Below are 14,522 nucleotides of genomic sequence, written 5' to 3' on the forward strand. Positions count from 1 at the left end.
CTTTTTTTTTAATTTCCCAGCTCTGTTATTTTCTGTTACAACACTACAAGACGTATAAGTGCATTGTTAATACTGAAAAATTTCTCTGGAAATTCTCCATTTTCAGAGCACACGTAAGCCTGTATCAGTGCAGCAGTTTTGAATTTGTTTATTATTAGCCTTGACCATACAAGTCCCTGTGAATGAGCTGTTACTATAGAAATGATATCATATTAGAACAAGCGGATTAAAGTAAAGCTTGTGATTTGAATTATTACCTGGAAATACCATTAGAGCTGCTGTTAAAGAAAATTAATCATCACCTTCTGACCAACCAGAATTAAGAATTAAACAGCACTGTGGTGCTGTGAAAAATTTGCAAAGACAGAATACATTATGGATAGAATCATGGCAATTGTCCATTCTGCTTTATCTGTTTGATATGAAACATCTATGTCTTTTTCTTTGTGTGTGTGTGTGTGTGTGTGTGTGTGTGTGTGTGTGTGTAGAGCTGCAGGGCTCCACGGACACTAAGCAGCGTGCTGAAAGAATGGTGGAGCTGCAGGAGAGACGGAGGAGCCTTCAGGCTTTACTAAGCACCCGCCTGGCTGAACTCAGGCGTGTGTGTCTCCAGGAGGCGGTGAGTATCACACACACACACACACACACACACACACACACACACAGAGCCATGCTCTCATAAATGTATGACACTTGCTTCCTGTCAAAGTGACATCTCTTTGGCATGTGGAACGAGCCACTGTCATGCACACACACACACACACACACACACACACACACACACACACACACATGCTCAAACACACAGCTCATTATCACGCTCCTGAGTCGAGTGATCGGACACTGCTGCACTCTCTGCTGTAGCCTGCTGTCTGTGAGTAACACTAACACCATGTGGTGCTGGATAACTGGGCGTAAGTGCTGCATTCCCGCTGTGCTTCCTCTCAGAGTGCAAATGCTTCACATGTAACACTCCTGATCAGCCTGTTGGCTGTCGTGCTGCCAAACACGCAAGCGCACACAAACGCACATGCACACACACACACACGCACGCAAACATGTGTTCGCACAAACACGTACACGCACAGGACTATTGCTTTTTGCATGAAAAGCTAAGATTTGCATTTTCTCATGATGATTTCTATCACATGTTAAAGAAACAGCTAAAGGAATAGTTTCATGAACAATCAAATGTACGCAATTTTTCACTTACTCCAAACGTAGTTTAGACATGTATGTTGTCTGATATTTGCTTCTTTTGTCTGATATTTGCTTCTTTAGTTTTGCACTGGAACTACAGGACTAATGTAGCTAACAATTAATGGCGGTCTATCCCACCCAAAATCTTTTCTGTAAATATTTGCTTCAAACCTCATCCAGTTCTTCAGTGACGTCACACTGACTTACTGATCTGGTGTAGGACACAGTGGGACTAATAAGAAAAGTAAAGAGAAAAGAAAAGAAATAAATGTTGCACATTTTCTGTACCTGGAGGAAATGGGCTTCCTTTAAAATCTGATTATCTAACCCCAAAATAAGTAAAACCTTTAACACCTCAGACTCAGAATATCTGTCGTGTCTTTGTAAGACCTTATGATTCAGATCATTTGGTCAGTTAACAATTCTACCATGTAAAAACTGCTTTTATGTGCAGTTAGTGTGCCAGCTTCACGATTGAAAAAACACGTCGCTGCTTTGTGATTGGACCCCGAGGAGCCCCGGGTGAATGGGACAAGCAAATTTTGTGTCCTGGCAAATTTTTATTCATACTTGCTTGGCATTCAGATAGGTTCAACAACTACTCCTTTGTTGATTCTTTGCAACGTAAATGTTTTCTTTTCGTATGTAGCTGTGTTTAAATAAGCTTCAAGGCATAATACGCTTTAAGTGCTGTCATGCACTTCGATGATCTGACAATAGCATGAGCAACTTGTTCCAAAACCCATCACCTGCTTTACTATATAATTCAGCACAGGTGATCTGGCTAATGCTAGAAAGATTTTTAATTAAGGGGATTAATTAGCACTCATGGATGATGGACAGTCTTTTCAGAATTAGGAACGAAACTAAAGTGCTGCGCAAAGCCGACGTATAACTCAAAAGCTATAAGTTAAACTTATGAGGCAAAATAAAGATGCTAGCCAGACTCGAATGATGTATTTTACACATAATGTGAGAACAAAACACAACATCTCATAGCTGAAACGTTGGCCAACAATTTGCTAACTTTTTGCTGAGGGAGCAAACACGCTGTGCTGCATGATCATATACTTGTTTGTTGCGCTTAACTAGCTAACCCCAAAGTATCATCATACGTTATTGCATTATGTTAGCCTCCATTTTTTTTTTTTTTTAGTTCAGTCATTTAGGTTTCTGAGCAACCAGACTATGGGACTGGATATCACCCGGGAGCTTTTACTTGCCCAGTGGGCTAGCTAGTGGATTTATCATATATTATAGCAGGCATGGAAAATGTAAACACTAAACACTGTAACATTATGTGGCAGCCATTGTGAACAGCCAGAATAGATTTTTTCCTTAATGAAAATGAGTATCATTCCACCCCTAGCTAAGAATTCACAAAGTTTGAGTTCATATGTATGTCAAATAATCTGTATGTTATGAGAATAATAATATAGACTCGCTTTGAATTTAAAATATTCAAAGTTTGTATGTACTTTCCCTGATATTTTATGAAATGAGATTCTGCAGCTTAATATTGTTATTTTGAAGTTGGTACTTAAAGATTTGGGTGTGTATTCATGCAAAATATTTTCAGTGGGATAGACTTACCACATTAGAGACGCTTCATACTCTAAACATGTGTTGGCTGATCGACGGTGTATGTGTTAAGCAGATCATTACAGCCTTTTTTATGCCAGACTATTCCTTTAAGTGAGACACTGCATTGTAATATTGGTTAATATTGCAGGAATTGACTGGAGAGCTTCCGAACGAGTTTCCTTTAGAAGCAGGAGAAAACCCCCCTCATGTGCGGAGAAGAGTTGGTTCAGCCCGCTCCGGCTCCAAGAGCAATTTAAAAAGCGAGGTGTGTGGATTTCTCAGAATGTTACTATTAAGATTTTTTACGTGTTCTTGCATGTTTCATTAATTAATATGCTTACTGATTGTCTTGTGATTTAGGAGGAAGATGCGTCTCAGCGCAAATTGAAAAAGACTCTGTTCAGCGGCGCCCTCCGCAGGCACATAGAAGTGGAGCAACAGCTGGCTCATGGAAAGAGGACGACGGTTCACAGAGGATGTCACACAGGTGAGACTAAAGAACTCTTGGCTTGTAATGAATCAGTAAGGAATAACACCTGGGGCGTGCTGTTATAGAAAATAAAATAATCAGTAACAAAGTGGGGTTACTGTTGCCACCCTGATGGTGATTGTTTTCCTTTAACAGCACATTCTGAAGTGTTTATTCCTCATACAACTCAGCAATATGACAACGATTACTATTTATTATTGATTAAAGAATGACATTCGATACTTTTTATCCATTTATAGTTACATTTAATGTTGTGCAAAATCCACAACATTACCTGACTATGGCTGTTGACAACTGCTGGTACTAGAGACTCCTTCCCTAAATGCTAAATAAATGTCTCCTCGCAGAAAACTTTATAGTTATTATATCAATAATTACATGAGTTTTTTAATCTGTTAATGTGGAGCATCTGCCATTAGTCCCTGTGTAAATTGTTACTATAGAAGCAATAACGTATTTATCAAAAATGAATCAACACCTTCTGACCAATCAGAATCCAGAATTCAACAGTGTCGTGGTATAAATAGTTATATATGGTTTTCCTTTTATATGCAACTCACATGTTAGTACAGTTGTATAAGAAAGTCCCAGATTTAAGGTCAATTTAATAAACTTTATCATATTGTCCTTCTTGTGAGCAATGTGGAATTTAAGAGGAATTTAGCAGAAACATAACAGGAACCTCAGTGACCGATAACAGAGTGTTATAAGGTCTTGCAAGGCCTCAGATCCATTCTTTTCTCTGACCTTTTTCAAGCATGTAAACATTTCACATAAGTCAGTGTATGGTTTTCATGCTCTGTATGACTGACCTCAGAACAGTGTGTCAGCGTGTCACCGTGCAAATCTCAGAGCTAAAGCTGGGATCTCTGTTCTCTCTGAATGAAGGATCAGAGCTTACAGAGATAAGAGTGTGTCAGCAAGTGTGTGTGTGTGTGTGTGTGTGTGAGAGAGAGAGGGAAGGCTCACGGCTCGGGTTAAACACGGGTCATACCACTTTAGCATCACAGGTAGGGGTTCTAACTCTGGAGCGTGGGAATGTATGGAAGTGTGTGTGCTGCAAAATTAATTTCCCTTATACAAACGCACACATACACCCCGGGAAAAAAATCCACCTTAGATAAGCGAGACGTTACGAGGAGCAAAGGAAATTTAGAGAAACTGGGTTGTTTCCTTTCATTATTAATGTGGAGCACACACACACACACACACACACACACACAGATACACACAAACTCACACTGACACTATATACACACATCCATAATGCAGGCACATGACACTGTTGTAAACATAATAGACATACTGTTTTTTCTTTTCATTTTATTAGAGTTTAAACACTGTTGGAAATTAAATCAACAAAAAAAATAGACAAGTGATCCATCAGATCCCCAAATCGTGGTATTTCTTCATCGTCCTGTCAGATATGGGACTCTAAGTGAATGCTTTATTAAAGGCAAATGCACTAGTTTGAAGCTGTGAAGCTTTTGCTATAAGACTGTAAGTTATTGTACAAGCTTTGCCATGCAGTTGAGATTACACAGTATTAGTATCAACACTGAGGCACATATATGATCCAGATTGACCTTTTCCTATTAGATCTTTTTTTTTTCAAATAAAATAAAATTATTTTGCTCATACCTCATACTTATAATCTTACTTAGAATTTCTAAATCTGCACTATTTAACTTGAACCCATTTCTTGACGTTTAACCCAAAATATTAATACAGAGGGTTCAGCAACGTTTGACTGGAAGTGTATGTGCGAATCATCAACAACAGAACGGTTTTGGTTTTACACACCAGTGTGTGTGTGTGTTGACATAACACTTTGTTGTGTTTGCATGTTTCCAGAGAACACAGTGAGGTCAGAGAGCAGCTCCACGTCCGACTCCACCAGCCAGGAGACCGGTAAGCTTCAGTCATGTGACTGATCTCAGTTCCGTGTAACGCTCAGCACTGTGTTTCAGGATCGACGTGCTTGATTTATAGCAGATTCCTCGTTGTCGTATAGCGCGTATGAGCGTTTATTTGTAACCTGTGTGTTATGTAAGAAATAAAACACTTGCGGGGCGTGCTGTTATAGGCAAATAATCCATGCTGAGGTGAGTTGATATGGCAGTGGAGTTACTGTTACGATCCTTATTTTGTTTTACCCCCATAAACAGTGTTTTTTTTCCTCTTATACACAGCAGTTTACCAACAATTACAATTTACTATCTGTTAATGAATGATGTCATACTATATACGTTTTCAGAAACACAGTACTACATGACTTATATTTCTTAAGAATTCAACCCAGAGGGAAATTTCTTGCTTTATAACAGATGCTCTAACAGTTTATAGAAATACAATAAAAAAAATGTGTAGAAAATATAAAAATGTATCTAAATCAGCAAAATAAAACAATACAAAAAATGTATAGACGTAAATAAAATAAAATAAAATAATTAAATTTAGTTATTAAATTATTAACAAAATTAAGAAGTATTATTATCCAGGTCCAGTAAGAACTACAAAACGATATTATTAATATTTCATTAATTATTGTTTATTTATAAACAGGTTAAGTAAATGTAGCTGTAGTAATGATAAAATGTTACGTTTTGCTCAGGAGTACTGAACTGTAATGTAAACAGAGCTGTTTTTAAAATATAAGTCATGCCTGATGAATAGTGAGAAGTCGTACTGTAAGCTCCAGATTTTTGGAGCACAAAAAGGCCGTTTTGCCTCTCGTAAATAGCACGTGGATGAAAATGGTTGACCCAGTAATCTGTTTGTAAGGATGAGGGAAATGATGGAGCTGCAGAGGTAAATTGCAGGTGATGAGCTCTTGTGGATGAAAGGAACCCAGAGGGATACAGCCATTACTTCATATTACTGACCTTTTACTCATTATGTCTCTCTGCAATCTTCCTCTTCGGCTCTTTAGAGGAGGTCTCTGATGGTCCATCCCCCTCTCAGCCCCGGCTGGTCCCGGGGAGCCCAGACAGCAGGTTCTGTCGGAAACTCTCCCCCGTGGAGATCTACTACGAGATGAAAGCCAGACGCAACTCTGTGTCCAGCTCAGCTAGGTATGAACCAATCAGACACACACACACACACACACACACACACACATTAATGTAGCCAGTTAATGCTATGCTACTCCTAAATCTAACCCTAACCTTAACCTCAGTAATGAAACCTTTCGGAGGAATTTTGTTGATTTTACATTTTACGTAAGATCCATGGTTCTCAGAAAGCTTTGTGATTATTTTTAATCTTTATTTTTTGTTACATTGGTGGAATCACAACCCACCATTATCCCAAGTTATTATGTTTTATATTTATTATTGTGTTCTTGTAGTTATTACTAGTACTTATGTATCTGGTCCTTTGAATTGAATTAGTTTAATACTAACCTAAATAGCTTAAAAATGTTGGCCTTTAAATAGAGTCCAATAGTGAATCTAAGGTATTCTGTCAGTGGAAATGTCAGGAATAAAAAGCTCAGGAATATGGCTTTAATAAATAACCAAAATATTATTGTACACATTTATATAATGATCCTAATATTTAAATAGTTGGATTACATTGAGATAATTTATTTTACAGTTAAAGGGATTCCTGGCTGCTAAAAGTTTGAGAACTTCTGATTTGTATGATGTAGGTCCATATATAGTAAATGTTTGATTGGAAAATCATATTTTAGGCATTAAAAACCGGCGTAAGATTAGCTAAACACTCACCTATAATAAGACCACTTCTGTTTTGCAATTTTGCCTTACTGCATGTGCATTTAGAGGAGTTTTCTTCTCCATGTGCACAATACTGAGCAGAGATTATTGTAATGACCCGCCTGGTTATCACGGCTGAGGGTAATTAGAGGGACTTTTTTGATTGCACGCACTATTTGAGGTCTGTTAAAAAAAAAAAGAAAGAAAGAAATTGGTGATTTTTTTTTTTTTTTTTTTTTTTTGGAGCGAACATGGCAGCCATGGAGACAGCACTTTCGAAATGTTCATGTTTTTTGAAAATGGATTAACATATGTGCAGTGAAATGTGATGAAATCATTTTGCAAACATTTGGCCATTATTATAAAATGATTAGAAAGAAATAAGAAAACAAAGTCAACTCATGATGAAATTAAATGTTTTTTTTTCTTGTACTACAAATGTAACAAATTTTATATGGTGTTAATGCCTCCAGCTAATCAGAAAACACACACAGCCACACCCACCCATACACACACACCCATCTAGACCCACCCACACACACACACTGACTCTTTAAGCATTCAGGTTATGTGCTATTTGGAAACCTTATTAACAAGCATCACCACAAAACACCCCTTCGGCTGACAGAAACAAGTCGTGTTTTTATTTGCACAGGCTATATGTTAATGTATGTGTTAATTAAGAGGTATCTACTTATTTATTCACATCCAACAGCTGTAATTAGTGCTGTAATTGCTGCTGTAATTACATGCAAATGCAGCAGCAACATGAATAAGCCGTTTCTTTTTGGGTTAGCTTACCTTTCTTGCATTGCAACACATCTAAATTAAGCTTCACGTTTCTTTTCCAGTCCGAGTCGCTCTCTCCCGCGGAGTGTGTCCAATTTGGAGGGCAGAAGCGTCCCGGCGACGCCCCAGTTGACCCGGAACGGCCCGATCGGTGTGCATGTCAGGTCTGTACCTCACACACACACACACACACACACACACACACACACACACACACCACTCACACACTCATTACGTAGTTGACTGAACTGTGTGCCGTCATATTGTTAGCGTAAACCATGTCCATGGTTCATTAAAATCTAAACTTTTTCACTGAGCTTAGTTTCATGAGTTCAGTTAAATCGATATGGCTATCATGGTCATGGCCATCACTTTTGCAATATTAACCTTACCTAGAAATATCTGCCTCTGTACCACTGCAGCATTCCGCTACACAGGGAAGCTTCCATACAAAACTAAAGAGAAAAACACTGGACACCAGACATATTTTAGCTGCTCGACTGCATTTCGGCTGTGCTTGTTTAAAATCTCTCTTAATTTTTTTACAGGTCTGAATCCTCCAGCAGCACTTCAGCATTAAAGCAGCGATCAGATAATCCTGAAGTAACTCAAGTGGTGCCTGTTCCATCTCAGGATGCTTTATCCCCTGGGCACTTGGGGTGCTCTTACAGCGCCCAAACACGACGCAGCAACAGCTCAGACGCGCTGCTGGACCGCTGTGTGGATGAAGGTCAGCTATCAGGTCCTATGGTCCGAAACGGGTCTCACAAGAGTTCTGAGGCGCTGCTGGACGGCCGTTTGAAACAGGTGAATGGACACGTGGAGGTGACCCGCGTCCGCTCTATATCAGGTGGCCGTGGTACGAGCGGCTCCAGCGGAGGCTACAGTGAAGTCCTGCTGGACTACGTGTGGGGGAAGCAGCAGAAGATGCAGCAGATGGCGCAGCAGCAGCAGAGACTGCAGGCTCAGAATGGTATAAAAGCACGAGCCTGGCACGAAGCACCATCTGTACCCCCTCCACCTTACGTGAACGGCTTCTCCTCATCTCAGGGCCTGATTCTGGGCTCAGGACCACCAGCCTACAGCCCTCTGATGCTGCGGGGTAAACCGGGTGAACCTCGGCGGGTCAAGGTGAGCCGAACTAAATCCTGCGGGCCGTTTATTCCCATCCAACAAGGTTACACAGAGATCCCTGTTGCTAACGGACACAACGGAATGGGACAGTTGCAGCCGCGGCAAAGACCCCCTAACTACAGCACAGACCTGTCTTCTGGCTCCGCCCCCCAGGACGAATCTACACGCAACCTGCACAAGGCCCTGGCACTCGAGGGTCTGAGGGACTGGTACCTGCGCAATGCACTGGGGCAGCCGAGCACGGCGTGCACGGGGAAAGCCCAGGAGGGGGCGCCATCTCAGCGCAGACGAACCACAGCCTCGCTGCACCCTTCACATCCACATCCACCACTTAAACAGCAGGCACAGTCGTTTCAGGGAGACACGGCGTACACACATCTGCCCCAGTCCGCTACGTTCCATGGACATCCATTACGGTGAGCTGGAGAGAAAGTTAATTAAGTTAAACGCACACTTTACACAAGCCATGTTTACATACATCATAATCATCTGAGTATAGTCTGATTGATGGGGTAATCGATCTATCTAATTAATACATCCTGTCAGTGTAACTAATTGTTACACTGACAGGATGTATAAAGTTCTTGTTGCTATGGTAACACTGATACTAAATGTTTGTGGCAATATCACAGAAATATCATACAGTATCACGATTCAAGTATTTCTGTGATACATGATATGTACATGTACATTATATAGATTTGTTCACAAAGTGCCAGTAAAACAGTAGCATTGCATTTTAAAAAAACTGTTATAAATAATAATTATTTATTATCAATAAACAAATTTAAAGTACATTTATTTTATATTTATTTAAAAATAAATGCAAAGTATTTAACAGTGATAACTTCGAATTTTAATGATTAAGTACTACATTTTAGTATCAACATATCCATGATATGTCAGCAAAGCGTTCTATGACATAGTTTATCGTGATATTGATATTATATCGGCCCTAATGTGTGTTAAATGGAGATTTTCAACAGAATCGTGTATAAAATATGTAAAATAATATCATGAAATTGACACTTTATTTGGTAATATTTCTATAACAGTTGATTTCTATAACAGTTGATTTCTATGAAAGTTAAATTTTTTTTATGTGAAAAGCATAAATTTTGATTTGTCGCAATGTGATTCTCACACAGAATTTACAAACAATTATATACACACGCACACACAGATTATCAGTCATTAAAAAGTCTGTAGTAAAAACGCTATATTTATTTAATATATAATATAATATAATATAATACAGTCCACAGCAGTGTTAAAATGTCAGCAGTGAAAATGTGATGTTTTACAGCACATGTGTAATAAAAGTCATCGTGTAATACGTCATTTTGTCCTCTACTATTTTTTCGCTGCAGGTCTGCGGATTTGTCTCCATACCAAGACACCTTCTCTTCCAAAATGGAGGACTTGACTTTGAAGGAGATGAATAATGACAGACCTAGTCCAGGCACACTCGTCTAACAAACACACATACACACACAAACATAAGTGAATAAACGCTGGGTGCATAAAGTGGCACAACGAGAAGAGGCTTGTTGTATAGACAGTATGGAGTCTTAACCAGAACCCAGTAGCTCTGATGTAAACACACAATCCTGTTCTTACAGCTCACACTTTAGTGTTAAAAAGAACTGAGATGGACAACAACAACAACAACAAAAACGACTTCACATCATTTTTCCAGTGATTCAGCAGTGATTTTTATTTTAAGTACTATCATGGAAATGACATAACCCAGGCAACTTTAACAAGGTAGCACGTCATTTTAAATCATGAACTGTACATTTGACGACTTTATTGTGTCTGTATTAGCATCATGTTGATTTGCTTTGCTGAATATTTCGATTTATTTTTACCATCTAGTGGAATCAGTATTAAATTTCAGATCTTTCTCCATAAATCAGCTTCAACTCAGATTCCCTTTTTAATTAAAAGGGTCAGGATCTTTTTAAGAAATCTTTACACAAAAAAATCCTATGCAAATTAGAATTAAGATGACTAGAAAAAAAATAGATGAATAGTCTTTAATATATGATTGTTTAATTTTTTTTTTCATATAGAATGCAAAATGGTGTTTCTAACGAGAACGTTTAACCAAATCTTAAAGATTTTACTCTTCCCTGGCTTTCTTAGTATTATACAAATTTTCAATTCTAATCTTTTGCTTTTCTAAAGTGGAAAAGACAAAAATATCCGCTGCTAAAGCAAGGGAAGGGGGTGAAGGTGTGGGTTTTTTGCGTGTTAAGACACAAGGAATCGGGCATTTGGTGTACAAGATGCTGGTGTATGCAAAATGTCTGATGAGAACAGTGTGTGTTTGTGTATGTGTGTGCGTGTGTATCTGTGAGAGAGAGAGAGAGAGAGAGAGAGAGACTAGATTTGACTGTTGCTCATTTGTGTCTCCTTATTCAGTATTCACACATGCAAATGGCCCTTTACCAAGGTCACTTAGTCATCTCAGCTTTGGGTTCATTATAATTAGATTCAACTGCTAAAAGTAAAAGAGCTTGATAATGGATGAGTCCCAGTTTCTCTCCATTGTAATGTTATTTATTGAATGCTATATATACGCCTGCATATGAGACTTCCTGGGGCGGCTGGTATAAAACGGGCTAGCAGGGCTAAGCTCCGCTCTGTCTTTCAAAGATAAATATAAGGTTTCTTTTTTGACGTCAGCATCAGATAAATTACTGTTAATAAATTAGGTGGATTATTCTGGATTTTTGTGGAACGAAGCTCAACAGCACCACCAGTGGTCATAGAAAATTAAGTGAGGCTGGGGCTGATTTCTTTCTAGCTCACACTGTAGATTCATGTAGCCTATTAATAACAGTAGTGACTAGATTTGGGCTGATATTTTTCGCACACAACCTTAACACACCATTAGAAGTGATTGAGAAGGGGCATGGGAAATACTGAATGTGTACATGCTGGATTATTTACGCTATCATCCGTTCATCCCGCTGAAATGGCTTTGCAGGCGAAACTAAGGGTAGATAGACTAAGCGTATATCATCCAATAGAATGAAAAGTTTACAGTTTTTCTGTCTACCATGTTAGCATGAGGAAATACAGCATGAACCCAGTAGAACATTACAGAATATCTGCCATTAGGTTTGTGTGTGTAAGAGGCTGCCCATATAATTCTTATACCATTGATGAGTCCTGCTGTTCAACCCTTTCACTGTCAATCTATTGGCCTCTGGAGACTTACAATGTGGTTTAATCAAACCAGGATGCCAACTGTCAACCATCGTGCCTAGCAGCAATAAGAATTAAAAAAAAAAGAAAAAAAAAGTAACATATATAACTTTAGGCTTATGTAAAAACCCACGTATAGTGTAGTTCAACATGCATCTGTGTATTTTCTCACAGTCAGATTGTATTTCAGGCTAAGACTGAAAAAAAAAAAAAACGTCAGGATTGCAGGCTAATCCAAATCATGTATTGTGCTCTGGTTTTTGATAGCGTTATTACTGTTTTATAAATTAACTCTCCTATTCAAGCGCATGCGGGTACTCAATCGTCAGCTCTGCTAACCTCCTATTCATGCCCTAGTCCTGTTGATTTTCTATCTCTGAACTGAGCCAGTAGTGGTCCTCTTGTCTCAGAAATGAAACACTCAGCGTATTCTCTGTGAAAACAGTTAGACTGTTTTATTGCTGGTTTAACTCACCCTTGTCAACTAACCATCAGTGTTATTTTTACGCCCATTGCAAAATTATTAAAAAAAAATGCACACACACACTAACACATACACTGAATACAAAATCATTTATTTAAAACGCAATTTACATTCCCTGTTTTTCAAATTCAGGTTCAGATTTGAACAATATATTCACTCCATCTACACAACATACCATGCTAGTTTGCTAACTAGTATCAACCAGGTATTTAGCAACCTAATATGACTGACTGTACATAGTTTGAAAATAAAAAAGCTGACTGCACATATTACAAAGGATATCATATGAGAAATTCACTCCCTTTTCCGCCTAAATGTGAGTATGAGTCGACGAGGGTGTGTTGAAAATAGTAATGAAACGAGCATATTTGTGTAGAAGACAATGCTAACGAATGCTACTACTAAAGCAATCAGGAGCCTCCCTCAGCTTATCTGGGAAGCTCTAACCTTGTCGCCAAATGCTGCCATGTTTGTCTCAGGACCAAACTAAAAACTGCTCCTACTTCCTGTCTTTAAAATCAACAACACGGCTGAATGGGTAGCACCGTTGTGAAGCCGCTGAAGTGACATGGTGGTTATTTTTCAATTAGGCGTGGCCATGAATTAATATATGGAGGCCACAAGCTAAGTATCTCATAGCCATGAATTATTGTGCTGTGGCCATGAGAGACCAAAGTTGGAGTCACACATCGTTTAAATTAATTAATTAAGTGAATATGTTGTGAATATGTTGATGCTGAAACAGTCTGTCAAATGTTGCTTGAAAAACTCTATATATTATCTTCTGGCCTCAATATATTATCTCATGGACTTGATATATTCATTTGTCTAAATTTATTATTTTGTGGCCTGAATATTAGGCTTGACATATTGACATATTTTCTTGTGGCCTCAAGATGTTTTTGTGTGTCCTCAAGATATTATCTTGTGGCCTCAACATATTATCTCATGGCCTTGTTATATAATCTCATGGCCTCGTTATATCATCTCATGGCCTCGTTATATTATCTCATGGCCTCGATATTTCAAATTGTGGCCTTGATGTGTTATTTTGTGGCCGTAATGTATTATCTTGTGGCCTCAGTACATTATCTCTTTGCCTCAATATATTATCTTGTAGCCTCAACATATCTCATGGTCTCAGTATATTATCTCGTGGCCTCAATATAATAACTTGCGGCCTCAATATATTCATTTGTGCTTACAGTATATTATTATCTTGGCCTGAATATATTATTTCATGCCCCCAATATATTATCTTGTGGCCTTGATATAGTATCTCATGACCTTGATATGTCATCTTGTTGCCTTTTGAATTATCTTGTGGCCTCGATATATTATGTTTTTGCCTCAGTGTGTTATCTCATGGCCTCAATATATTGTTTTGTGTCCTTGGTATATGGTCTTGTCACTTCCATATATTAATTCAGGGCCACAACTTATTAAAAAATAACCACCATGTCATCTCAGAGGCTCCGTACAAGACAAAACATTTTCTCTATATACATGGCAACACAAGTGACCTCTGTGAAGGTCACTGAATGTTTACTTTGCTGACTCCAGTTTACTAAACAGTTTTGTAAGTTTTATTTTCACTCCTACATTCATTGGCCTTGTGAAAAATGTCTTGAACTTTTGCCCAAAGGAAAGGTGTAGCCAGGAGCATTTTATTTTGAATGGATAATAACAATGCTTCAGAAATAATTCACTGTTGTTTGATTTAATGTTATGGACACATTTTGGTATAAAACACCCTGATGATGCTTCTGTCTTTTGTATATTACAGGTTGTTTTACAGTTTTTTGTTTTGGTTAACAAAAAAAAAAAGGTCTGTACTAAGCAATGTAAATTGTCTTCATAAAAAATGTAAATATATTGTTGTATAGTAGAGTACCATGGGACTAAA

The 14,522-nt window shown here is 38.3% G+C and overlaps 1 protein-coding gene across 3 annotated transcripts in view; it reads left to right on the top strand.

Moving 5' to 3' along the window:
* ccdc120a (coiled-coil domain containing 120a) overlaps window positions 1–14,501 on the top strand; it is a 59,872-nt gene extending 45,371 nt beyond the window's left edge. For all 3 annotated transcript variants that reach the window (XM_026928323.3, XM_026928322.3, XM_026928321.3), the window contains 8 exons: window positions 489–619; window positions 2,933–3,049; window positions 3,145–3,271; window positions 5,129–5,185; window positions 6,207–6,348; window positions 7,845–7,946; window positions 8,331–9,332; window positions 10,287–14,501. In XM_026928323.3, coding sequence (XP_026784124.1) covers window positions 489–619; window positions 2,933–3,049; window positions 3,145–3,271; window positions 5,129–5,185; window positions 6,207–6,348; window positions 7,845–7,946; window positions 8,331–9,332; window positions 10,287–10,392 — 1,784 coding nt within the window. In that variant the 3' untranslated portion in view covers window positions 10,393–14,501. The remainder of the gene's footprint in view (window positions 1–488; window positions 620–2,932; window positions 3,050–3,144; window positions 3,272–5,128; window positions 5,186–6,206; window positions 6,349–7,844; window positions 7,947–8,330; window positions 9,333–10,286) is intronic.
* Window positions 14,502–14,522: the final 21 nt, after the last annotated feature.

The sequence above is a fragment of the Pangasianodon hypophthalmus genome, chromosome 8 (assembly GCF_027358585.1).
Source record: "Pangasianodon hypophthalmus isolate fPanHyp1 chromosome 8, fPanHyp1.pri, whole genome shotgun sequence".
NCBI classification, from domain to species: domain Eukaryota; kingdom Metazoa; phylum Chordata; class Actinopteri; order Siluriformes; family Pangasiidae; genus Pangasianodon; species Pangasianodon hypophthalmus.